The 27,766-nt window shown below is 41.1% G+C and overlaps 1 protein-coding gene across 1 annotated transcript; it reads right to left on the bottom strand.

Moving 5' to 3' along the window:
- On the bottom strand, nt 1-26,557 carry ITM2B (integral membrane protein 2B). The gene is made up of 6 exons (XM_058045730.1): nt 26,304-26,557; nt 9,465-9,593; nt 7,127-7,333; nt 5,063-5,173; nt 1,814-1,964; nt 1-727 (listed from the first exon to the last, which is right to left on the bottom strand). The coding sequence occupies exons 1-6, from the start codon at nt 26,400-26,402 to the stop codon at nt 639-641; spliced, it is 786 nt and encodes a 261-aa protein (XP_057901713.1). The 5' UTR covers nt 26,403-26,557; the 3' UTR covers nt 1-638.
- Between the last annotated feature and the right edge of the window lie 1,209 nt (nt 26,558-27,766).

The following is a 27,766-nucleotide window of genomic DNA, read 5'->3' as shown; positions in this document are numbered from 1 at the left end:
TTTTAGACAAACAGGTTTATAAGGTTTATTGTCCATTGCACATACATGGATTATATACAAGTTAGTAACATAAGTTACTTCTTAATTTTCTAGAAGATTGTTACAGCAAACGCCATTTTAAAACATCTACTCAGAAATCAATCTCAAAAAGGTAAATATGACAATATTTTAAGAACAAAACAAATTGCACTTGGTTAGGAGAGTCAAATACAGGTTTGTCTATATGCTGTAACAAACTATATAGCAGGTAATATTACAGTTAGAAGTAGCTCTTGCAGTCCATTTGTACATTAATAATTTTTTTCAATTTTACTTATTTAAAAACTGGTGAATATTTCAAAGATTTCTTCTTCTTCTTCCTAGTATTTGAGATTCACATGAAATGCACTAGCGACTAAGTCTTTATACAATTCCTATTCAAATATAAGAAGAACACCACACCTGAAAATAAGGAGAAAACTAAAACGTACTGATTTTACATGTATCATGAGATGAGAAGTATGGAACATATGTTCAGCAAGAAAGCCCTGTCCACTACTTACAAAAAAAAAAGATTTTAAAAAATAATCACTGCACACAATACAAAGGGTGGGGTCATACTGTACTTTTTAAACCTCCTGTAACAGTACTATTCCTCATTACTGTTCACAGATGAGTGTTTCCATAGCAAACTTGTTCTCAAAGTGTCGAATCTTTCGGCAGTTGATGGCTTCACGCTTCTGAATTCCTGTTGTATTGGGAAAGAACAACAGAGTGTCAAGAGAAGAAGGGCAGAGGTACATGAGAGGCAGAAGTTTTATGTTTGCTATGATAAGATGCCACAAGAAATCAGAACTACCTCTCTCCAACCCTCCCCTCCAACAAAACACACACAGGCACACATTCAGATAAACCCTCCACTGGCTAGTCTTTAACTCAGATCAGTTCCCAATCTCCCTTTCTGTACATCTGTAAAAATGCTTGTGGGGACATTTATTACTACAGAATAAACATACTAAATTTTTAATTGGATTTTGCTATTAAAACCTTTTCATTTTCAAACATCAATCTAAATTGCTTTTATAAATTGTATTTCTTCTCTTTGTTTTCCCAAGCAGTCAGGTCTCACAATATGACAGAAGCAATTAAACTGTTTTGGTGTGCACTTGCACACCATGTGCAGATTACACAACAAGAAATCAAACAACCTAAAAGCAAAAAAACCAAACCACCAAAAAGCAAATCCAAGTATCATCTGAATGCAAATTTTAAGGCAGTATTTAACAGCTCTTCAACACTTTTCCAAATAATGTTTTTCAGCCATTTTTCCATAAAAAAAGTACCAAGCACTATAATTTTCCTGTGAAGACAAGCTCTTATTGACATTTCACTGACACAAATAGGAAGACACGTAACAATGTATAGATGGCTTTAATGACAAAAAGAAGCTGCAATTCTGTATGTGGACTACAAAGCTAAAGCTTCTCCTGTATAAAAGATTTTTCTTTGTTTTGAGGTAGGGTGTGTGGTTTAGGGCTCAAGACTGAAGAATAGCAGCAATGAAAGCCTGAGCTCCAGAAAACACACCCATGCACACACCCACCCACCCACACACAGACACATCTGGCACTCCTAGGTCACTGGGGCCTTGAGCACTTTTGCACCATGACACGACTTATTTGCACACCTACACAAGAAAATATCAGACACACTGAGGCCCACAGAGCTGGTCAGTGCAATAAGCAAGCCTTGCTTTCATTAGAGCCTTCTCTGAACACACTCAGGCATCACTGAAGCCCTTGTTAACGCAGCAGACCATGGGAGGAGGGTTTACCTTTCATGGCTTCCTTGCGCTGTAGCTTGTAGGTTTCCTTGCCGCGGCAGAGGCGGTAAATAAAGAATCCCAGCTGATCCACGTTTTCAATGCGATCAGTAACAATCATCTGCTCATGAATCAAATAGGACTGAGGCAAGTATGTTCCAGCCTGTTGAACAAAATCGTAACAGCTCTGTCAAAAACCATCTCTTTGTGGTCCGAGTACACAAGAAATGCTTTCCAGTGTTTTTCTTCAACGTATCTTTGAATTATTTAAAAATATGTATTATCCATTGGCTTTCATTCTAAATGTGTAAACTTCACTACAGTAAAGAAACATGTAACAATTACATGCAAAAAGGTCACAGAACTTCCATTGATGCTAACACCCACTGCAGGTCCTGCTACAGTAACATCAGCCTTCAGCAGGTTTTTTTTCTAGCTGTACCCACTGTCACAGGCCAGTTCTGAAATTATCATCCAAAGTTTTCACTTAATTAGTAACAGCCCACTAGACCTCAATGGGAACAACTCCCAAGCAGGAGCTGGCAGAACCCTGATCCACATGGAGATACTCCTGCTGATGAAGCAGGCCAGCTGCAGTACAGTCCAGCTGCAGTCCATGGGGTTGGGAAGCCTTAGACTTATTCACAGTTGGGTCACTGTTCGCAAACCAAAGCCAAGATGAGACCCTCTATCCCTGTAAGTCATTATGGTGACTTGTCAGTTATGTAAGTTATTATGGTGAAGCCAAAGTGGGACATCAGGTGTTCCAAGACAATACACTGAAAAAGGGGAGAGCCACAATGACATACAAAGGCTTTCCAAGCCCTCTCTAGACCCTCCAGTATTACTCTGCCACAGAGGAAATGATGGAGGAATCTGACTCTGTGCACACCTCACTGTACATGGCTGAAGATGCAGACTTAGCTGCCAGCCAGTTTTCTAACACTGCTATTAAATAATCATCCATTTTTAAAAATACTAAGAAATCTTGTTAAGAGTGGTTCTAATTTATAGCAGTGTAAAGAGGGTGTCCTTGCTTTTAAAAATAAAATGATCAGCTATTGTGAAAACAAATTCAGATTCTGTTGTGAAAGATCTCTGTATTTTTAGTGACAATAAACAACTTGAAATTTCCGCTGTGAAACAAGATCATCTTTTCAGCTCCAGTGACATGTTGAGAAGCTGATTAAATGCTATTATTCCCAGTAAAGAAAGGACTGCATAAAATTCACTTTAAATTTTGCATGAATGAATAAACTATGAATATTTTCTTCACTATATATTGTGAGGAAAACAACAGCAAGTTTTTTTTTCTCTAAGTAACAGCTTAGCAAACATCACTCTCCCAAATTATCCCGCTCATTATTTTGTAATTAAATTTCTGCAAATCACTGCATCTTAACTCCTGGTCTCTCGACTCTCAGGAAGGAGTGCTGAGAGAGTGCCAGAGCACAGCACCCAGCACTGGCAGGGTGGGCAGCAGTGCTGAGGCCTTGGGGGCCAGCCTGCAAGGGCACTCCTGGGCTCATGCCCTCCAAACCACAGGACCTCCCAGCCACCCCAGACCCAGCCTTCTCAGCTCTCCCTGGGTGGGACAGGAGGAGAGGAAACTCAGTGCAGGAATCTCCTCTGCCCAGTTGCTGCAGGGGCAATTACCCAGCACTGGGATCCAGCATAGCCACAAATATCATCATTTTTGAGACATCCTGTGCACTGTGTACAGTTAAAATTAGCCAGTTGTCTCAGCAGCAGGAACGAGGTGGATGAGCAAATATATCTGGGTTTCAGTTTTGTTTCCCCAAGAAACAAAGGAGGCCCTTCATGTCTGCACACTGAAGCAAACTGTATCAATATACAGAAATGTGGAACTTTAGGCTAAAATTATGGTGTTTCTTAAACACCAGAACAGCCCAGAACTCCACCATGTACATAAAATGCCCTCTGCATGTATTCAGAGCTCATTTTAAAGAAACTAACACACTCATTTCATACATTTTTTTTGCCGGTGTAACCAGTGTGACTGCAGGTCAGTATTTGCTCACTTTATGTATCTGCAGCATAGTTTTCCAAATTCCAGTTAAACATTTAGCTTGATTTTCTGTGACATCAAATGCCCACAGCATTTGTTAATACAATGAGAATTAAGCAGATGTCTCATAAAATTAGGGCATCCACTGTTGGGGACAATGATCAAAATTGTTTGCTTTTGCACGGATTTTCAGTTAAATGTGTGATGCCTGGTTATCCTCTTACTTGGAAACCAAGCATATTTGATTCTGTACTAATGACAAAGTAGGAAATTAACAGATTTTAATAGTGGAATTTGTGTGATCTAAAAATGGAAAGAAAACAGCACAGACAAAGTTAAAAAAATGGGGTCACTGAGTTTTACAGACACCACATCATCCTTATGTACAGGAAATGAAAATGTGGTTAAATAGCCAGTCTCAAAATAGGAAGCAAAAAAGCATCAAAGGACTTACTTGTGGTAAATTTTCACATGAAATTTATTTATACATATAAACCACTCAGAAATGGCTAAAATGCTTCCTGGAGTCCTAATTCCAAAGCCTTTTTTGAAAGAAGCAAACCCAAATATGATGTAACTGTTCTAAAGTTACAAAAGCCCAGTAGAATATTAAAACATTCTCCCCAAATCTTAGCCACATTTCATCACCTCTCTTCCCCACTGGGCTATTTTGCTGTTCTGTGAAGAAACCAGAAGGCCAGAACCCAAGGCAAATACTACCTAAATCAGCAATGGAAAGCACACATTATGTGCAGATCCAACACATCTCGTGTGCAGCACCCTCAAGCCCTGGATCGAAGTGGGGGCCAACCCCAGGCTTTAAACAATGCCCCTGTAAAAAGCATTTCCCAGGCTTATCTACTCCATGCCTTTCAGCTAACCAGTCTTAGTCCAGTGCACACATGCTTTACAGAAACCTCAGTCACAATGGATTACAAATTAAAAAACACAGACTACTATCAAAGAGTCCAGCTACATCACTTTTACATGGTTTTGTCAGCCAAATTTGTAGCACTAAAGAAAATCAGATTTTTTTGCCTTCCTCTGAATTAATGATTCCTTCATGATTGTAGATCATTGTCTAAGTAGGTTACAGACTTTTTTCTCTTTGCAAAGACCTCTAGTGATCATGTGCCTTTTGTGAATGTCGGAGTTCTGCAGAAGGGAAAAAAACCAAAAAAACTTATACTTGTTCCTGTCTTAAGAACAAATTACTTATGATTTAATCATACCTTGATATTGATGAGCAGCTCCAGGAAATTTTTTGGTGGCATAACAACTGAAGTGTTCAGAGGAATCACATAGCACTTATCCAGGCTAAGGTCAAGATAGGCAGTGAGTCTCTATTGAGAAAACATTTATTTTAATCAAAAAACCAAGATCAGAAAACTGTCAAACAGATGTTGCTGAACTGCTATTGCCTTGTGCTGTTCTTCAAATTATTCTTTTGTTCACTGTAAAGTCTGTCCAACAAACTCCAATCTAAGGGCAAGTAAAAGTACAAGCAAAGGGCAGCCTTGATGAGAGTTTATATTTTCCACAGGGATCTGGGCAAGGCAGCAGGTGATGAGGAGCTCAAATGCACCATGCAAGGAAACTACAAAGGTGTACCTGAGCTGTTATGGAAACAAGAACAGTGTTCATTTATGCTTAGTGCCTTCATTGTGGAACAACAGGACAAAAACCTGGCTCTAATCTTCATGCTTTTATATTTTGTTATAGTCTAAAGAGGAAACGCTGCTGTAAGAACAAAACACAGAAAGAAAAAAAATTGCTACAGATAATGCAACAAAAGTAGTTTTAGGTTCAAAAATATGACTGACTTGCAAGGTTAATGATTATTCATAGCTGAATTATTATCTTTATACAGTACCTGAACTGCAGTATTTGCCATTATTTGATAAAAAGCTCAGGGAATTACCCTGATGAATCCTGCAGCTCTGTTCACTGAGCTGTGTTTTACTGCACCTGTTCTTGCTAAAGAAGATGTTATCTCTAGCTGCTGAAAGCTCTGAGGCTGTATATGTATATAAAATACTGAGCACCAGGAGCCCAGCAGTCAAAATAATGCCAGGACAGCAATCATCAGTGCAGCTAATCTCATTACATGGAGCAAGTGCTGTATCTATGGCAAATGACCCTTGCACTGACCTTTAGAGCAAAGCCTTGAACTTATTACATCCAAAAGTAAATTTTTAATATTATATTGTTCTTCCTTGCTTCTTAGATGCTGCTTTCTTTTTTCATTTTCTAGTTTTCCCTCTTTAGAGTCTTTATTCTAACTCTTAACAGAAGGTCCCTAAATATATTCTGAAATACTATTTGAATTACATAGCTTGAGCAAGCAATGTTTTCCTCCAAATCTGGCAATGAATATTTGAGAGATAGCACTTTAAACTCCGAAGTTTGCATAAAAAAATAGGACACTTCCCTATTCTTTTTCAGCTTAGCTTAAAAAAAGCTGTTCAGTGAAGTCTTCAAATGTTCACAGAGATTTAACTTCCTGAAAACCAGCTGTACAACATTTCGTTGCCATCAGACCGCTCCAACCATGCTGATACAGAAGAGGAAGGCTTCTAATTGTTCTGCAGCTGCTCTTAACTCTGAGAGCTGTAGCCCTGTCAACTGCCTTAACAGAAATTTATTGCCATGATTCCTATCAATCAAGGTTATTTCTCCAAAAAAGGAAGACAGCTTTGAAACTTTAGTTCAGTGTCTCTAGGAATCATAGTAGCCTGTGGTGCACAAAGAAATTAAACTTTGGCTTCCCGTGGCATCTGGAAAATGAGCTGTTTTCCATGGTCCTTCTGCTGCTGCTTTGGGGGTTTGAGCCATGCTAGGAGAGCACCTCCAGGAGAACACACCCAGTGACATCAGATGCAATCAGCCCCTCCAAGTAATGTCAAAGCTACCTCAGGCCTTTCCAAATTTCCCTTGGCACCACAGCAGCTGGTCAAATTCTGGCTCAGTGGACTGAGCAGAGCAAGAACAATATTCTTTTCCCTTTCTCATACTAAGGAGAGCAAACAGATCCAAGGTTTTTCCCTTTCTAGAAACAGAAGTGTGTTTGTAAAAGGTGGCTTACACACCACCTGATGATGACTCTATCGTGCTGTACTTTATGCCCAGTTAATAACTGCTTGCAGCCTGCTGCTGATCAAAACATTTCTGCTGCCTCCTCCACCCCTCTGCTTCCCCCCACCAAAATAAATGAGTACATTTATCAGGATGGCTGAGGGGGAACATTTTTCAAGTTTTAAATGCTTTCAATCAGCTTCTTCAGACATATTTCTTACCCGATGGAAGTCGTGGACGATATCAGCAGGATCGCTGTCAGCAAATTCAGGGACCGGCACACTGATAAACTCAACATCTTCCTCCTCCAGGATCTGAATATTTTGCTCAATTGTGTGGTAGCGAGCAGTCTGAGCCTCTGCCCCAGCCTCAGGTAAACTTAAGCCATCTTCAATGTACTTTATTCCACAGAAATACACGCCACCCTGCTAAAAACAGTAAACAACCCAGCAACAAAAATATCAGTAACGTAGAAGTTTAAAAGTAATATTCTCTGAAGAAAAACTTGTCAGACTGAATTAATTTTTTTGCCTTTAATTTGATTCATACACCAAAGCAGCAGCCAGTTGCTATCAACAACAGGGCCATGGCTAAAACCTCAATTACACTCAACACAGAGGGAGTTCTTTGTTTAAATTCAAGGATCCCATAAAGAAGATTCTTAAAATCCAGTCTTACATGTATTTTTAGAAAGACCATGAAGTTCCTACATCTATATGCATGTGTATTCTTATTATTATTGTTGTTGTTGTTGCTGTTTTTGTTGTTGATGTTGTTGTTATCTCACTGTAAAATTATTACATTTTAAGTCAAATCTAAACAGGTAAATTATTAAAAGTCAAAATTACAAATAAAAGCATTAAAACTGGTCATCCAAATCACCTTCAAAAAGCAAGTCTAAATTTGGTCTTGCTTGCAGCAGTGTGTTGGACTAGATGACATCAAGACTTCCCCTCCAAACTCAATTATTCTGTGAAGTTGCTTAGTTTTACTAGACTTCAAGAGTCTGGACAGTCAATTTCTAAAATACTTTTTGAACAGTTTTAAGAGGCAAAAAGGTAAAAAGAGAAATTGGAATAACTAATTCGTGTCCTTCTGCCACAGAACAGGTGGCAGGCTACCTAAGTTACGTGTAAAATACAGTTCTGAGTCAGACGAAGCCATGTACCAAATTTACACACCAAATAGTTTTAGAAATATGGAACTCTGCATATGCACATGCCATCAATTTAAAATTTTCCATTGAAAATGTGTCTTCAGCCCAATGTCAGCTCAATTCCTGAATGTTTCCTTTAACGCAGATCTGACTCCTAACCAGCAGCACAGGTTTAATTCAATGGCACTTTCAGTTTCACCTCACTGGCAGGTGAAAGGTGGAGCATCCAGTGCTAAGCATGGGTGAAATGTGCATTAGAAATGCAGCCGGCCTTCAGCTCCTTAGCTCGTTAATCCACCCACCCCGATTAGCTGTGCTGTTTAAGCATCATCGTTTGCAACACTTACTTATCCCCTGTAAATTTGGTTAATGTGATAGCCAAATAGACTCCAAACTGCAAGTTCAGCTAGAATTTCTCAAGTTTAATGACTTGGCTTTCCACATTAGCAGCTACTAAAATGGGGGGAAAGCAACAGTCCTGCTATCAGGGATAAGAACGTCATTTTTTACCTTATAATTAGGTGCTCTGACCAGTGGGCTAGAGAGATTCATGTTTTGCTTACCCTCTCCCTTTCTGGCTCTGTGATCTTGCAACCCCAGCAGTTTCTGAAGCAGGCAGGGTGTGCTCCCACCATTTGGGCAAAAGCCTAGCACATCCAGCACTGCCCAGTGACAACTCCCCCCAAGGGAGACAGTATTTAACTCAGATCTCCCATGTTTCAGGTAAATGCTCCGTTTCCCTGGCACTGCTGCCTTCACAGAGCTCCTCTTGCAGCAGTGCTATTTGTTAAAAGACTGAAAATACATTTTGTTAGAGGTCTAATCTTGTCAGTGTGGATTAGACTTGACAGGCCATGTTTAAACCACAGTGACTGTGCTTTTCCCAAGTGCCCTGCAGGGCCCATATTTCTTATCCACGTGGAGGCTAGGGAAGGAGAGAGTCGCCACGGTGCTCTCACAAGCAGCTCCTTTCCTGCGCATTAGCAGTGCCTCATGTGTTAGGAAACCTGGGATCAAACAAGGAGGCTTTCAAGGGGTTAATCCACCTCCAGTATTTGGCACTGCAAAAGAGAAAAGAGAGTAGATAAAAATCTGGGACACCACTGGGGCTCCTAAACCCAAGTCCTATTTAGATACAATCTTTTCTCTGCAAAGTGAGGTTTTCAAAACTGTTGCTCTCTTCTATTTGCCAGCTTCACTTCTGCCCTCCTCTGCTGATAGGTAACTTTAGAGAAGGTAAAACTCTAGCCTTTAGAAAACATGAAATTTTGGAAAGAAAAAATGGTTTACTTCCTTTGGTTTAGTCTGTTCCTCCTCTTCTAAATGTTAACACAGGAAGAACAGTCTGTTGCTCCTCTTCCCACAGCGAAAAACAGCCCTCTCATAATGAGTATGTGACTTACCTGGAATGCAAAATATTTGTACAGATAGGCACCACCCAGGAACACACCAGCCAGCATAAAGGCCAGTCCAAAGCACATGCACCAGCACCAGGCCCTTCTCTGTCCAACAGGCACAGCATCCTCAGGGTCCTGCAAGGCACCAGAGAGGGACCTTCAACACACTGTTCCCAGGCAGGTAAAAGAGTGCATACTTCAGGCTCAGCAAATACAATCATTGCACCCACCAGGAAAGCCTGTATGCACATTAGCACAAGTGTTTAGAAACTTAGCTTATTTGGTAAAATTTAAAACAAGTCTGTTTAAGTTGAGCTTTAGTAAAACTTGTACTTTTAATGCCATTATCACTGACTAGATCAGGAGACTTAAGAGAAAAATGTAACAAAATCTCCTGAGATACCAAATAATAAACAGTGAGCCACTTCCCAGGTTGCAGACAGAAAAATATTCATTCTCAGGCAACCTCAATGCAACAACAGCAGAGCAAGGAAGTCAACTCAGAAAGGTCAGATTCTTTTTTACCTTAGTATATGCAATGTAAGTGAACCCAAAGAACCAACAAAATATCAAAGGTAGTAAGAGCAGCAAAATATATCCTTTCCTATGTTGTTCCATCAGAACAAAACAACCCTTATCACAACTTGGCTGGCAGAATAGCCACGGTGGGAATGAAAAAAATATAAAGATGCTTTGTAAGTTGTTGTTAAGGAAGCTTTCTGCTCTATCTGCTGTTCGTGTAATAGTGAAGGAATGACAGGATGTTTCCCCTTTAGGGCACTAGTTTGCATAACCATGCAGTCCCCACAGGCATCCTAAGCAATAAACTGCTGCTTGCAAAAGCTTTCCTCTATCAGCCACATTACAATGCTCTCTCCTCCCCTAAGTGTTTGCGTAACTCATATACGAAGTAAGAAAAGAAAATAATAACAACGATAACTATAACGATAACAATAATTATAATATATTGATAAAATAAAAAAATTCAACTTTGAGCTACCCTGTTCTAAGCCAGGATAATCCTGGGAAAACATCTGAATTCAAATAAACACAAAGAAACTCATTACCCCTTTGCAACCACAAAACAATAATGTAGAAGGATGATGGTGCAAAATCATTATGACTGAATGAACAAAAAACCACCCAGAAAACTGAGGAAGAGTAGGACAGAACTGCTTGAGAAGGCTTTGACAGGCATAGTTGTTAGTCAGTGCTCTGCCTGATGTGCTGAGTCTTTTTGCTGCATTTGCTAATTAAGATGATACCCCCCTTGAACAAAGGTTCAGGTACAGTACCCAGCTGCCTTGGCCCAGTTAGGAAGGAATTCCCCTTATCTGGCTGAAGCAAGTCTGACACCAAATGGAAAGGGGATCCTCCCTGTAAATGGTGGGAGAAAGTGGCACTTCCTGGAAATGACTCAGCTGTTCCAGAGAAGGGTAAGTAGCATTTTGGAGGGACTTACTTCTTTTCATTGATTACAGAGGGAAATTCCTTGGTTAACAAAGTAGGTACCTAATTCATATGCAGCTAAAATTAAGTGATACGAAACCCACCTTTACAGTACACTGCAATTACCTTTCATACAGAAGTGGCAATGCAGCTTCTTTCCCAGGCAACAGCTGCCAAAATCTGATTCAGTAATACTTAGAGTCAAACTGAAGATATTTCACACATTTTGTTTTACTTTACCTTGTTAAATACCACAGTAAATCAGATTGTGAAATCTCCATCTTTGGAGGTTTTCAAGACTCAACTAGAGAAAGCCATGGCTAATCTTGCTTTGGCAACCATCCTGTTTCTAAAGGGAGGCTGCAGCAGATGACTTCCAGAGGCCCCTTCAAACCAACACTTCTGGGATACATCACAAGGCAAAGTGAAATCAGCAAAATAACATTTGCTGTGGACTGAAAATACACAATGTAAAGACAAGAAACAACTTTTTAATACTTTAAGAATACTAATTATTTAAGAAATTCAGTGTAAAAAATTACAGGATTACTGGATGGCTGATTTTTAACCTGGCTCTTTGCAAAGACTGAGAATAGGATATAATACCCATACTAATCTAATTAACTCTCAGGTCACGTTGAGTCACTGTGGATTCTTCTATAAATCATCTCAATTATAAATCTAAACCAGGTAAACCAAGGATTTTTATTTTTATGTTGCCCTGTATCATTAGGTAACTATTTCCCTAGATATTTCAAAGCATATAGGACACCTGATTGAAACTTTTTGTAACAGCTGTACTCAAACCATTCCAAGTTAATGCCAGAAAAAGGGATAGCAAACTGCCTTTGGGATACAATATCAAAATATTTCCTACTGAAGAATATAAACAGTATCTTTAGTCTTTCCTAGACCTGCTTTCACCCCCCACACCTTTTTAACTTCAACCAGAATTATCCATTAATGGAATAACCGCCTCTTCCATTTTTTTTTCATTATTTCGTAAGTCCAGAAAGACAAAGAAAACATGCACCTGGGAAATGGTGAGGAAGGCACACAGAGTATGAACACCTACCTGGAAATAGGGGTTAATGTCAGATCAATTTTCCCCAAGCAGCCAAAATAATCAGAAAAAAAGAAAGTAACTTTTACTCTTTAACCATGCTAGGAGGAACCTGAAAGACAAGTTTATCAGTATTCTACCTTAAATAATTTTCCTTTGATATATAAGATGTAAACAATGGGTTTAATACAACTCTTTTATCCTTTACCACCAGCTAAAGGCTATCATTATTATTTCTGAAGGTGTCCCTTGTGGTGGCACGTTAAGCTATTTTGTATTTGTAGTTGCCTATCATTGATTTGTCCTCAGCCTGCCAAAAACAGCCCATTAAATTCACAGCAAGAGTTCAAGCCCAGTTTAGGCTCCTGCTTAGGAGAATGAATGAAAGCACAGCACTTCAGCACAGGTAGAACCTGAAACTGACAACACTGAAATTATTTTATGCTACTGAAAGAGGACAAAGAATTGACTTCCTAGCCTGAAAATTCAGTACATTATTAAGCAGTTTAAAACCAGCTTAAATTAAAATATTATAAATAATTTACTGAAGCCAAATTACATAGGTAGCTGACCCATTGCTAAGCTCCCTGAGCTTTTGCACTGCTGCCATAATAGCTTTGTTTGGGCTGTATTGACCCAAAAGAATAATTTGTCCCTTGCTATAAAAATCTGACCCTCTGCACTGCAAAAGAAGGAAGTGCAATGGATGCTCACCCTCCTTCCAGGTGACTCATGTTCTGCAAAGAAACCCATTAAGTGAAAGCAGATCCCCACTAAGAGGGACAGTGCTGAATTAGCGCTTCTCCCCACATGGTTACAACTGCACTTTGTTCCCCGGCAGCAGCGCTGACTTCTGAAGCCAGAGCACAACATGAGACTGCAGCTTCAATGACTAATTTTTCTCTAGGCCAGCTTTCCACTGCCAGAGGTAGCTCACAAAATAAAGCATCATGTACTTGAGGTGAAGACTGACCTCTAAAAATACGCCTCTCTACTTCTGTGAGCAGTAATAAATAATTACTGTCCTGGTCCCCTTCTTTCCTCTTTTCTGCTTCATCCCTGCCCCATGTACTTTCAGCTCCCTTGTGAATCCTCAGCCTTAAGGTGATGCCACAAAATTCATCTCTGATGCAAAATGCCTTAAGAGGAACTGGATGCAGGCCCAAAACTGGCTTGTTTCCCTTGATGAGCTGATTGTTCTAATTGGAAAACATTTGATTAGCCTGTTTCCCATGCATAAGACATGAAACAGAAGCATCTCTCTGCCACTTGTACACTAAATCCTACAGTGTTGAAATTAAATGGTTCAGGACTTCCCAACCTGAAAAGCTTTAAGCTCTGCAGTAACAATTTCCTTTCAGATAGAAAGGAAGTATTAAATTCTCTATTATTTGAGACTAGCAATATTCAAATCTAGAGTCTTCTCACAAAGAAGTGACAAGTTGACTGCAGTTTTCAGAACAGGTCCCTTTATTGGTGACCACAGCAGTGAATGTAAAACTGCTCTCTGCCTTCTTACTAAAACCATGAAACACTTCTCAGATGGGAATGATACCACAAACTATTTATCAGAACACTCTCAACTACAGAGAGATGTGCACAAGAACATCTTTATGACAATTAGCATTAACTGTTCTGCTAGTTAATTTAAAAAAGAAAATACTAGTAAATTAAAAAAAGAAAAAGTTAATAACCCCATAAACCTGCAAACACTAGCAGTTATTAATGGCTAGTGGCCATATTTTCTCTTGCTCTTTTCAGTTCAATTTTAATGCTACTTTTTTTTTCTTTAATATATGCTGTATTTTAGAATGGCCAAATGCAAGTTTGGGGTAATATCACAAATGTATTCTAAGACGCTCCAATGCTGAGCCACAAATGTGTATAATTAGACTTGATAATTACTTAGATTTTCCCCTTGTGGCTTTTTGTACATAGTGGAATATAATTGCTTTAACATTATAAAAGTAAAGCACTCTATAAACTTACAAGGCATATGTCTAGCTCATATTAAAATGAGTGAGATTATTAGACCTTGTTTTTTTGCAGAAATTAAGGACACATCTATCTAAACCAGATATGATGAACAACATGCTGTGAGAAGTCCACAATACTGTATGACTACTGGACAGCTATGCAAAAGATAATGTCCCAAATTTAAAAATAGATTAAGATAGCAATAAAAATAATTATGGGAGAGGGAAATGTCTTTTGGAATGAACAGTCTTTGATCCACAGAGAAACCAGATGCAGAGCATTACTGAGTATTACAAACATTACTAAAAATGTCTGCAGCATAATACACAAAATGTCCATAATTATGCATGTGAGAATAACATCTATTACATATACACAAACACATATATAAAAGCTTACAGTTAATGTGGGTAAAACTGGCTGGAAGTTATTCAGAACAGTTTTTCCTCCAAGGTCCTCTGTGTGCCACTTAGCTCACATGGATGGACAGAACACTGTGGGACAGACTGAGTTTCCTGAAGGCAAATATTGACCAACTGCAGCTGTAATTAGTGGAGTGGGAAGAAGGGAAGTTAATGACACTCCCTAGAAGTGTTTTTAATGAGAGAAGCTAAAAAGCCTTTAAATAAAATACTGACCAATGGCTGTACAAACTGAATTCTGTTGGTCAGGCTCGCCTGCTCTGACTTGTAAGTACAACGTCTGTAGAAAATCCTCACAAAAGAAAGTCAATTTAAAATGAACTTAATTTAGAAAGAGCTCTGCATTCCTTCGATGGTATTCCTGCCTGAAGACTGCTCCAAGCCTGGTATTGTATTTATTACTTGTTGCAGATGGGAAATTAAGGCAGGCTTTTGCAAGACTCCTCACTTGGCAGATGCTGCGAATCAGGAAGGCAAGCATACTGATCTGCCTCTAAAACAGCAATTCTATGCTTACTAACAAAATTAAATTTAAATTTTAAGTACAATCATCTTTCAACTTGCTAGTTGGGAAAAAACACTCTATAAACAATAGATGCTTGAGAGATTTCTCCCTTGTCCAGCAAACAAGCTGTGGCTGTTTATATGCAGTTGGTATCTGAACATGGCAACTCCTCAGTGCCAGCAGTGCCAGTTCTTCTGTCAGGACAGACAGGGATTTGTCCATCTGACCAAAGGCTCTCTGCCTAAAGAACAACATGAAAACATGACATTAGTTGTGCTGCTGTTCGCTGTAGTCACATAGCCTGAATAACCAAGGGGATAAATCAATTAGAATTATCCATTAGGCTGTTGGTACTATTAACCTCTTCTTCTATTTCTCCTATCTGTATATGGTCTTTGAAATAGTATTGTAAATACAAAATCTTTTAGACAGCACTAGGAAATCCAGAAGTAAGAAGAAATTAAATTCCAGGAGCTTTACAAGTTCAAAGTCCAAGGTTGTTTTAATTGGTTGAAAGTTATCTTTGATGAAATAATGGGGGAGTTTTATTAAAACATACAGTGTCAGTCAAATGACTCATTTCATTGTTCAAACATTGTAACTATAACAGAATAAAAACATCAGTATAAACAGCCAGCTCAAGATCATCTTAAAAGGCAAATGAGAGCTGGTGGGCAGGAAGGTAGCTGCAGCTGCATGTATTGGGAGAGACAGAGGTGAAGAGAGAACAAAAGCTGGGAAACAGGCAAGAGTAGGGGAGAAAGAAATAAAACTCAGAAACATATTAGAACATGAAGAGTTCAAATTTTCTGCAAGAAGTAAAGGAAAATTACAACTGTAAAGTCAATGTTAAGGACAGATATCAGCAGTTCATTCATAGCTATGTGAGAGACCACAAAAGCAGCATGTACTGAAGAGTAATCCAGCAACTCCCAACCAACATGAGTAATCCTGATTTACCTAAACACTGCCTTCATTTCTGAGATAAGAGACTGCAAACCCTGATGGCAGTCAACAATTAAAGAGGATAGGTAAGGAAGGAAAAAGCCTGTAACTATTCAAATTGCTGTTTTGGTTAAATTTTGGAGTAGCATTAGGATGAGTAGTCGTTAGCTTTGGTCTTACATGAACTAGAAAGTGACAGGGTACTTAAATGGCCTGCAAGTTGTATTTTTAGACCAGGTAAAGACTTCTTTTCAGGTGATTCACCTGCACTTTCGGCTATATCCTCATCCCAGGCTGTCTACAGCAAGTGTGTAACTAACCACACACTGTATCTGATGTTTTCTTCAAACTGTGTTCCCCAGATTGTTCCTCTTACTCTGTCCAATTTCAAGCTCTACCAGCTTCCTTCTCTGTGCACTTATCCCATGTCTATGTTCCCTGCATCTTTCCCCACCCAAAGCAGAGCTCTCTGGTATCTGCCACACACAGAGTAACTGGGCACACCTTATCTCCATTTCCTCCCTTCACCGTTGCACCAAGATAAACCACTCATCACCACGCTCATCATCACGGGTGAAGAGCAGCTGGGCCATGGCCACAGGACTTTGGTCTGCCATATCACCCAGCACAGCACTCCTGTGCCTCTTGGCCTGTGCTTTCACTGCAGTCAGGGCAAGGACTGCCCTCCTGGTCACCTTCTGTGCAGCTATCAGCACCACAGGACCTTAATATCATCTTGTACTCCTACTGAACATGATGAAACACTTCTTTTACTGCATGACCTCAAACACTGGCACCGCTTGCCCAGGGAGATTGTGAAGTCTTCCATCCTTGGAGATACTCAGAAGCTGGCAGGAGGTGGTAACAAGCAACCAGCTGCTAGAGCAGGGGAGTTGGCCCAGATGACCTCCAATGCCAGCCATTCTGTGATACACATCTACAGTTTTTAAGTAACACTAATACTATAGAGGATGAGGATTAACAAACAACTCTAACCACTTGCTTCATTTAAGGAAAAAAAAAAAAAAAAAAAAAATCAGACTTCCAGGAGTGCTGGGTCTGTGCTAGACAAGTAATAAAGCTCCACACATCCTTTACTTCGCTTTGGAGTTTGATGATTCTTTTGCCTTCTCCCCACTCTCTGCCATAAAAACTTCAACAAAACCTACAACATTTGGAAAATGTCTTGCCTCTAAATGTCTCAGTGTGAAAATCAGGTTTATTAAGAAAATATATTAATGTTGCTGAATTTTTCTACATATTTTCATAAACTGGAATGACAGAAATTTGTTCTGCATTCCACACTTAAGTTTTCTCACATATTTAAAGGAAAGAGAAGTGTTCTGGTGCAAGTTTGCAAGTGATAGACCAAAACATGCAGGTGGAAAGCTTGCACAGGTATCTGGCAAGAGGGATTAATTTTTTAAACAAAAACCCTCAAGCTGAAGAAGTCATATGGGACGTTCTTCAGAATGGATTTGCTTTCAGAAAACAAAATCACCACACCCTTTACAGTTACAGAATACTGAACATGGCCTTTCATTAAACTGTCCAATTTTGAAAAATGCTTCATTTTCAAACATTGCCAAAATAAACCCTTTACCTATCTGCACTTTTTGACCTACAACTGACTTACATTCTACCATACCCACAAAAACTACACTAAATCAATCTATAACTTTAATGAAGTATTTCTTTCATCTTTATCCTGAATGAGATCAGTGTTTGAAAACAGGAACTTAGAAGGTTCCTATTCCACTTTAAATGGATCAATACTAAATTATCTCTTTGACCTTGATTGTTCCAGTCCCTGTTTCTCCCTTACCCTGCTCAATTCTTAGATCTGAAATTTCTTTTTTTCTATGACTGCCTGATTCTCAGCCATCAGTATGATGGAACGCTATGTGAATTTAACCTAGATTTCTCTCAAGGCTATTTTCCCAAGTGGCGTTGGCTCTTTCACCCAAGAGATCTCATTAGCATGCACATATGCACCACTGAGCCTCAGAATTTAATAACTCTATTCCCAGTTCAGCCACAGATGGTATGTCATCTCAAGCAAGTTACAAAGGCTGTGTCTCAGTTTCTCTCAAAAGCAGAATCCAGCATCACAAAACCCTCTTGTGAGGTCTGCAGTCCTGCTTCAAAGGAGGGTAGACTCTGAAGCCTGTCTAGGTTGCTCAGGGCTCTTGACCAGTCAAGGTTTGAAAACCGCTAAGACTGACACTTCAAAGCTTCTCCAGGTAATTTCCTCAGCAGCATTCAGTTCTCCTCAAGACTGAAAAATATTTTGCTTTTATCAGTCAGAAGCTCTCTTTTTTAACTTTATGACCACTGTATTTTCAGTCACCTCCCCAGGCACTGGGAGGCTGCTGTTAAGTCCTCCTTGCAGCAGTTTCATCTCTGGGTTGAACAAGCCCCACTCCCTTGGCCGCTCTCACAGGGCATAACCTCCAGCCTCTGACTATTGTGGTGGCCCTGCTGGACTCACACCAGTTTGTTGCTGTCTTTTTTGGGATCAGAGAGCTCTCAGCCTTCTGTGATGCCAGCGACTAGCATGCAGCTGAATGTCCACCAGGAGCCCTGGGTCTTTTTCAAGCAGAGCAGCTTCCCAGCCAGGTGGTGCCCAGTATATCCTGATGGTTGGGACGAGTCTGTTCCAGGTACAGGACTTGGCATTTGCTACTTCTGAAACTCACGAGATTTTGTTCAGCCCATTACTGTAGTCTGTTGAGGCTCTTGTGAATGGCAGCCCTGTCCTCAAACACATACACTCTGCTAATACATGTATTAGTGAATTAGAATGCATAGTACCTGAACAGCAAGCACAGTTCTCTGAGTGGAAACCATTCTATATGCAAATACAAAATAGCATTTAATTGTGGCAGTTATGAGTATCAGCACAGGAGAGCTGACCTTGGAAGGGTACGTTTAATTATGCTCTCTTTCTAGACAAAACTGTTGTAACAAACTGAAGAGCTTCAGTGCAATTACACTATTCCAAGTCTGAAGTGGAGCACACACTCCAGTGCCCAGCACCTGGCAGCACCACACCCTGCAGGATCCCAGACCTGGCCAGCGTTCAAACACCTCACCAAGAGCTTCCCAAAACTGCTCACTGCACTGTGCAGCAGCCTCCGAGTCGTGTCTGGCCTCACAACCTTGCAAAGGCTGCTGCATTTTCAAATGTGTGAGTGCAAGGCTTTTCTATTTCTGTCTAGGCTTTATCCTTTAAAATAAATAAATAAATAAATAAACAGGCCTTAGTGATTCAGCAACTATGTGAGATCCACCCCAGAGATCACTGACCCCTCCCAGTTATGATCTCTCCAGCCTCCTCTTTTTCCACAGTCATTCCACCATCTCATCGTACCCACAAAAGAGCAGAAAGCTGCCATCAAAGCAGGAGTTTGCTGAACACTGGAGTAAAGACAACCACAAATTAACCAAAGACTTGCATTCAAGGAACTCTACTCTTAAAATGCCTGTGGATTTTATTTTTATGTGTGTTTATATATATGAAATTATATGTATTGCATACTTAATAATATATCAACTTTAGAAAAATTTAGAAAAATATTTGTGTACACACACACACACACACTGACACTACATGGAAAGGCCAAACAAGATACCAAATTTTTTTTTTTGCAGGATCTCTATACTAACTGTTGGGCAAATATGACTTTGGCATTTTGTCATGATGAATTTTGTACAGCTGTTGCACAGAGGACCCTTGCTTGCAGATGACACATGGATCACACAGGAAGGACGTAGTCCTTTTCTGTAAGTCCCTTGTGGTCCAAACCCTACCTAGATCACATGATGTCTGCCACCAAAACCATTTCTGACTTCATTGCAGAGCTCAATCCTATTAATTATCTCATTCCTTTGGTTTACCACATCTGTAAAATTAGGACAGATACCCGAATTTTATAAATTAGCATGCTTTTCATCTGTAGATTCAAAGTAATTTCCACTGAGGATAAAAAGCAGTACATAAATAGTAAGAAAATGAATGTTGTATTATTCATACAGATCAGGAGACTAAAAGCAGATAATGCTAACCTTTGTCAATCACAGCACAAGGGGAGAAAGGGGAGAAAAAAATAGGGAAAAGAAAAAGGAATCTGTGCAATAAGCAACAAAACATATAATCACTTATTACAGCTGCAGTTACATTTTTAAAATGTCATAATGTTCTTAGAAGTACAGAATAAAGAATATTTAAAATTACTAGGACTTTAAAAGGCAGTGTTTGTGTTTGAAGGTATTTCCTGAGGGTCACAGAGAGGGCTATTTTCTTTTTATGAAGAGCTATCTGATGCCTGTAGCTACTGGCTACTGGCTAGAAAATACATATAAAGCTGACAAATATTCCAAAACCACAACTGCAGAACAGTTACCTGAAAACATTACTGGAGGTAAGTATGCTTACCATTCTTACATACCCCCCACCCCAAAGACTATTAGCATCAATATTTACTAAAATGCTGATAAGAAAAAGAAAAAATCAGGGGAAAAACCCAGATAAATAACAAAGAAAATAGATTTGAAAATAGAAATTAGTCTATAAAACCACATCTGTTAGGTTACATTTGCAGCTGCAAACACTTCATTAAAATACTTAACAGAAGAAAAATATAGATACACATTACATTTTAAAATTAAACTTTCCTTGAAATACATGTTCACATGTTGGATTAAATATTCATTATAATGGAATGAGTCAAAACCATTTCCCTTGAAAATACTGCTGATTCCAAGAAAATTTTCTTTCAAATGATTTTCACAGGGAAGCTCAGCTTCTCGTTTTGATCCACATCTTCAGAAATTAACTAATTTAACTTGATCTTTCCCATTGAAAAGAACCTTCATTTCAACAGCCTCTGTTTAAGTGGTATTCTTCATACTGCTACGCAATGTTAACATCTAAACTAGTTTCTTGAGGCTTATCAAAAAGAGTATTGCAGCACAGAAAGACAGGAGTGAACATAAGAGAAGTACTTCTGACATTTACTGTAAAGATACATTACAGGGCAGGATAGTTTTTCTAGATACTGCACTAAATAAAGCATCATCTAATTACAGACTCTTCCATACGATGATATTAAGGGGAAAACAACTTCTCCGAATACATTTTCAGGGCAAGGGGTTTCAGCCAAGTGGAAGTTTGGGAAACTGAAGAGAAACTATTTAGAACTGCAGAAAGCATCCCCCTTGTCTCTGTAGTCATCCCTGCACTGAGTTCACTCAAGCTGTATGGTGCAGCCATCAGCTCTCTTGCTCGGTCAGCCAAAAACGTGAATGATACAAACAACTGACAAAGCAGTTATCACAAAGGTCTGGCAGAATACATCCTGTTTGAAACATTAAATATAATTCTTCTGGGAAATGGTTCTATTTCTCAACCAAAGCCCCGTGCTTGTTATTCAGGTCGGGAGGTTATGAGAGACAGAAAAGGAAGTGAGATACAGAGAACTGACAGAGCTCCTCTGTCCCACAGGTTCGTGCCCATTGCTGGGGGTTGACACCACCTCCTCCAGACCACATCTTGGATTTTGTAATTCCAAATCCCTAAACTCACTTAAAAATAGCAAGAGGTTGTCAAAAGAGCACCACAAACTTTTAGAGATCTTGGTTTTCTAGTATTGTCTCAATTGCTGGCAAGCCTTTAAGGAACAGCTTTAGGAGTCAAAAGTCTCAAGGCCACAGTTACCTTATGTTCAGGAAGCTGCTCTACTTAACCAGTAGCACAAATTCATAATGTAAAAAAAATGCAGGGGAAAGTATCAGCCACAAGGCTTCTTTTCTTAGGAGAAGTCCCTCATTAACAACACAAATTTTGCTCAATAAAACTCCATTTACCCTAATTTATCTTTTTGGGTACCCATTAAGTCAAATAAAATAACAGAACAAGCCCTGGGTACTCTTTGTGTCTGAAACTGAAGGGTTTTCATCTATAGTTTGGTGGATTTTCATTAAAATTTCAGCAACATCTGGGAGAAGAGGGAGGGAATTTGCTCTATTAGGATTTTTTACTTCTGGGCCTCTTTTAAATAATCATGTCTTAATCTCCACATGCTCTGACAGATAGCAGAAGCTGGTTGGTTTAATGACCTAGTTGCATCACAGAAAATAGAGGAAAATACAAAAACTGCTCTTTCCCCAATGGCATCTGGTGTAAGGCCTACAGAAATTTGGCTGGAGAAAGCCTATAATGGGAATATGGAAACTCCTGAAAGAAAAAAAGAAATGAAAACCAAACAAGACAATCCTAAACCACCCAGCTACAGGGATGTTTCATAAAGAGGGAAAACCTGCTTTCCTAACAGCAAAATAATAACCAAACAGCTATTATGACTATTTTTTAGTGGATACAGTAACTTTTGCATATATATATATATATATATTTAACACCAATTACACAAAATCTGATGGTTTTTCTGCACAGCAAAATTGCATTCACTAGTTGTTGCTCATCAGTACTTCTTAGGTGGATCCCTTCATTCTGTGTTTAAAAAATGTCTATTTTAGTATGCTTTAGCTAAAGTTAAGTGAATGATTAAGCTAAAGCGAAAAAAAGAAGGTTAATTTTAAAGGTCACAGTAATAACGTTCTTATAAGGAATAAATGCAGAAAGCTGCTGCTTTTAAAATTCTTAACATTTACACTTTCACATTGAACTCTCTGCATATGCAGTTACCCAATGGTCAGTCACAATACATGTGTGAATCCACAGCTTCTGTGCACAAAGCTGGATGTGGTAAATATGCACCATGTTGAGCACCCCAAAAAGAGAAAAATAGTTTTAAAAGGTTGCCACTGAACCTGGCAGAATGGAGCAACAGCCCCAGTCACTGAGGGCACAAAGATTTTTGGGAAGGCCTAATCTACTGAAAGGCCTTTATAAAATGTCTGAAGACTTCAGCTGTGCTCAGAACCATCTTTGGCTCTCCAGAGATCTATTGTAGGGAGAAACGTTAAAAGACCGCACATTGTTTGTTTGTTGGAAACTGGGTCATAAAACACCCTATTATAGAGACAATGAGCAAAATGGAAAATGAAATGTGGCCTAAGACCCTTCACTGGGAGTATGCTGTATTTTGGCTGAGAATTATGGCATACAAGTACCACCCCAACAACAGAGTTGTAATGGCTGCCTACAGTAATTATGGAGACACTTTCACTACATGCCATAATCCTGAGCAGTGATTTATGCAGAGACAGGATTAGCACTCTAGATTTTTCAAGTCCTTTTTAAGTAACAAGATACTCCAAAGCATAAGACCACTGCCTTCTGCAAAACCCTTTTTTTGAAGACATTGTTTCCGTGACACATCCCCTACTCTTCTTGCCTCTTCCTGTCTTACCTTCCCTGATTAATTTCCGATTAGTATCTGCATCAGAGGTTATCGGGCAATTTCTGGGAAAATCAGAGTATTTCTATGCTGTGTCATCAGCATATTTTAGCTGCAAATGCTCTTTGCTAAGTCCTTGGAAGATTATGTATTTGAGAGTAATCCTGCAATGGCAGAGCAGCAGTCTTCAAGGCACTGTGCTGGGAAAAGCTGCAGAATGAGACTGTCAAAGAATCAGCCCAAAAGCTCATCCTGTGAATTTTTATTTTCTTGACATTTCAAAGCATTTGGCTTTATTCATTAATCTCAACTAGTTTACTAGTATCTCTGGCTCTCTGGCTTAAGTATTTTTAAGTTCTTGGTAATAAAATTGTGATAGTGCAATTCTGTTGAGTCTCTTCTTAGGGTTTTCTCTTTACTTCAGTCCAGAATGCCTTCCAGGACTTTGTTCATAAAAGAAAGCTTCATAAAATGTTGCAATATTTTTCATGTTTACACTTGTGATCCAGATCTAATTATTTTCCTAGAGAAACAATGTAGGAGAAGGGAAAACAAACTTCCCATATATGCTGTTTTGGAAATGTGACCTTTTTCAGTCTACCAGAATTCTTTCTTTCAATATACATTCCCACACTGCCTCCAAACCTCACTTGAAGCAAAGGGTTTTCCAGCAGCGACGTGATGTGAATAATGCATTTGTCAGATGTGGTTTATTTTCTCCCCTTTCCTCCAAAGAGCTGCATAGGCAGCTGAAGTTGTGGATGGGTGGGGGAAGATCTGTTTCTAATGCACTTGTATTCGAGAAGGCGAAGTTCAAAGAGTGGATCTTGCACTTACCTCAAACGTATCAAGTTTTACAAGGGCCCTCAGTTCCTTTCCACCCGCCCCCCCCGCCCAAAGATCTGAGAATAAGCTCCCAGACTTGAAGAATCACAATACCTCCAGAGCTACATGGCAGTGCTTGTTTCACTACTGTTAATCCTGCATGGATTGCACGGCCTGTTCTACAAAAACTACAGACAACGCTACTGTACCAGATCTGCTTTTATTGATGCTTTAAAACACAAAAGCCCAAAAAAAAGCTTACTCGAGAATTTTGCACACTGTTGGGTACAGGTCTGCAGATCTGCAGACAAAAGATAGAAATGTGTCAAGGAGAATGTCAAAGACTCATCCCTCAAGAGCGCTCGTTTGTTTTTGGAATTTTCATCTGTACTGAGCATCCCCTCCCAGCAAGCTATTTTGAGAGTGTTTCAAGCTTCGTTCAGGCATGTTCATCCCCTGACAGCAGTGCAAGAACTTTTAAGTAGCTACTGTGAGACCAGACTGCCTTTTGACCTGGTTAATAAGTGTTTACAAGTCTCATTTCTAGGCAAGGAAACCAAAGTTAAGGCAGATCTTGTACGTCATCCTCAGCTGCTAGAATTTGCAGCTCCACATTAAGGAAATCATAGCCAAATGACATGCTTCCGTCAGTATCTGGACAGGGTCGGGAGGATTTGTTCCCCAGTGTACAATTAGCCAGATGTATTTTGTTTGTTTAGTAGCAGAAAAACAAGCCCAATTTGGTAGGCTATCTGGAAACAAACACCATCCAGGGCAGGTCTGGATTCCGAGGTAATAAGAAAAACCCATTTTCTGGAACATGTAGTTTGAGTTTGTGTCTTGCTTATGCGCTTGGTGTCACACTGACCACCAAATCTGGGGTTAGGAAGGAATTCTACAGCTTAATGTGGGCTCAGGGAAGCCACTACTTTCTAGAGAATAGCACTCCTCTGGGAATACCAGCACCCAATGGGTTTCATATAATTGCAGGCAATCTGAGCAACAAAACTGTCTCATCTGTTGTGGCACACTGTTCTAGAGACTTAAACACTGGTCAGTTTTATCTGAAAGCGCAGTATGCTCAGCGGAAGTGTGACATTTAACCACCTGCTGTATCAGGGAGATGTCACCAGAAGCACTTTTCTGGTTCTCCTCGGCTGTGAAATGAGAGCGGATTCTGCAGGTGAGGAACCTGGCCCCATCAAAATCACGGCAAAACCTGCACCAGGGCAGGACTTCACAAACTGAACAGATACTGTCTTCCTATGCAGAAATTCACCACAAAGATTTAGGAAATTAATAAACACTATCACTTTTGAAGAGCCAATCTGGTAACTCAGAGGCCCGATGAACCAGAGACTGTGAAAGCAAATGAAAACAGCAAGACACTGTTGTTTATGTGCAGTTGGCCATTTTTCAAGTTTTCGTTCCCTTCTGAAAGAGCTTAGAGCAAATTACACTACTCCGAATTAAAAACTGGTTTTGATTACGGGAGCATAGAAATTGCAACCAAAAACCTTTATATTCTATGCAAAAAACTTAAAAAGCCGCTGCTGTTTTTTCTCCGTTGCTGTTCGCAGAGGGGAGGCGACAGCAGCGCCCGGAGTTTGGGTGCTGTTCTGGGGCGGGGGGAGGCAGCTCTTTGTTCCTTTATTTAAGTTCCGAGGCGAAGTTCTCCGCACCACACAACCACCAGGCTCTGCGAACACGCTGCTGCGGCAAAGCGCGGCCGAACCCCCAACTTCACCCTCCAGGCTCTCCCTTGCCCCGCAGCATCCGGGGTCCGGGAGCTCGCCAGCAGCCGGCCGGAGGGAACGGCAGCGGGGGGAACGGCGGGCACGACCCGCCCTCTCCCCACACAGCAGCTCCCACCGCCGGCCCGACACAGCCAGGGCGCTGCGGGAGCGCAGCCGGCCCCGAAAGCCGGGGTGGCCGCGGTGCACGCGCTGCAGCGGCTAACAAAAAAACCCTCCAAAACAAAACCCCAACAAAAACCCCCAACCAAACAAACAGAAAAACGGAACCAGCACAGAGATCCCCGGAGTCGGCAGAAGCGGAGCCAAGGAGCTCGCCCTGTCAGCCATTTTAGAAGCGTGAGCCGATGGGGCGGCGGGGCGCACCGCTGCGCAGCCTTCCCCCGGCCCGCCCGGGGGCCATCGCCGCGGGCAAGGGCCGTACAAAGCTCGGCAGCGTCCCCGCCGCGCTCCCCTCCCCGGGCTCCGCGCGGAGCGGAGCGGAGCAGAGCGGAGCGCCCTGCACCGCCGGGCCCCGGAGGGTCGGTCCCCCCTCCGCCCTCACCTTGGCGTCCGGCGGCAGGATCAGCACCTGGCTGTTCTCCTCCTCCTTCTTCGCCGCCTCCTTCTGCGCCAACGCGGAGTTGAACGACACCTTCACCATGGTCGATCCTCAGCAGCCCGCACGCAGCAGAACGAGGACGAGAAGCAGCCCGCAACGGCGGAGCTTCGCGGGCTGTCCCCTACCTTGCCACCCCCTGCTGCTGCCTCGCCGCGGCTGCCGCCCCCGTCCCCTTGTCAGGCGGCTGAGGAGGAGGAGGAGGAGGAGGAGGAGGAGGCGGTGCCTGACAGGGCGGGCGGAAAGAGGGGAGGTGGTGGCAGCAGGGCCTTGCCCTCCGCCCCCTGCCTGCCCCGGCGCGGCGAGTGGCGGGCTCCGGCCGGGTGGGGGTTCCCGGCGGGACGGTCCCCCCTCTGGGCTCGGTAGCCGAGGGGCCGCGGCTCGGTGGGAGCCTGGCCGTGTCCCGGGCGGTGTGGCCCCGTCCTCAGGGCAGAGACCCTCGGGGGTCCGTGTCCCCCCGCCCGGGGCTCGGCTCCTGCGCATGGAGGAGCCCGGGCTGAGGCGCTGCTGGCGCTGCGCTTCCCGGGGGCACGGCTGGCACAAGCGGTTCGGCTCGCCCCGAGCAGTGCCAGCATTTCCCTGGTTGCCATTTTAATTTGGGGTGCTTTGCGAAAAGAAAATGTTTGGGCCTTATGTTCGTGAAGAAAATCCCCAAAATCCTTCATAGGCAGCGTGCAGGTGAAATCCACCAGTTTTTAAACCCTTGGGGATGGAAGGATGAGAGGAGCACCGGGGAAAGTGGAGCTGTGACTTTCCCCCTTCCTCTCCGGTGCAGTGGGGTAAGAACTCAGTGAACTCGGCACACCATCCCAGTAGGGTGCTCTCCAGTAAAACTCAGTGATGCATATATTCGACTTTGCACTGGGAATATGGTTGTAGTCTGCTCCAAGAAGTTAATTTTGGTGACTCATTTGGGTAGAATTGATTTCCTGGTTAGAGCTTGGCAGTGTAGTGCTTCTGTCACTCTCAGTGAGACACCAGGCAAGCAAAATGCTGTCCTTCAATTCAGTGGGTGCTCTGCTGCTGACTTAGTCAATATCTGGTCTTTCTCCCTAGAGCATTAGATGGCACCAGGACTGAATTGTCCTTACGCTTCGTACCTCATCATCAGCATCCTTTAAAACTGTTCACCTAGAATAACTAACAGAAAAGCTAACTTAACCTGCTTCATCCTATCATCCTAAAGTATTTAAAGATCTACAGATAATTTAAGGATTTTTTTTTCTAATGAAGATATAAAATTCACAAAGCAAATCACAGTAATTTTATATGCTCTAAAGATAAAACAGCTGATGGCACAGCTTGCACCCAAGTCTGTAAATTGCCCAGATATTACATGAATTCAATCTAACTACCTTAAAATTCAACAGAGGTTGACTGAAATATTTGCAGATCCTTCACTGAAGTAG

Source organism: Melospiza georgiana, chromosome 2, assembly GCF_028018845.1.
Source record: "Melospiza georgiana isolate bMelGeo1 chromosome 2, bMelGeo1.pri, whole genome shotgun sequence".
Lineage (NCBI taxonomy): Eukaryota > Metazoa > Chordata > Aves > Passeriformes > Passerellidae > Melospiza > Melospiza georgiana.
This window is presented reverse-complemented; position numbering and strand designations above follow the sequence as displayed.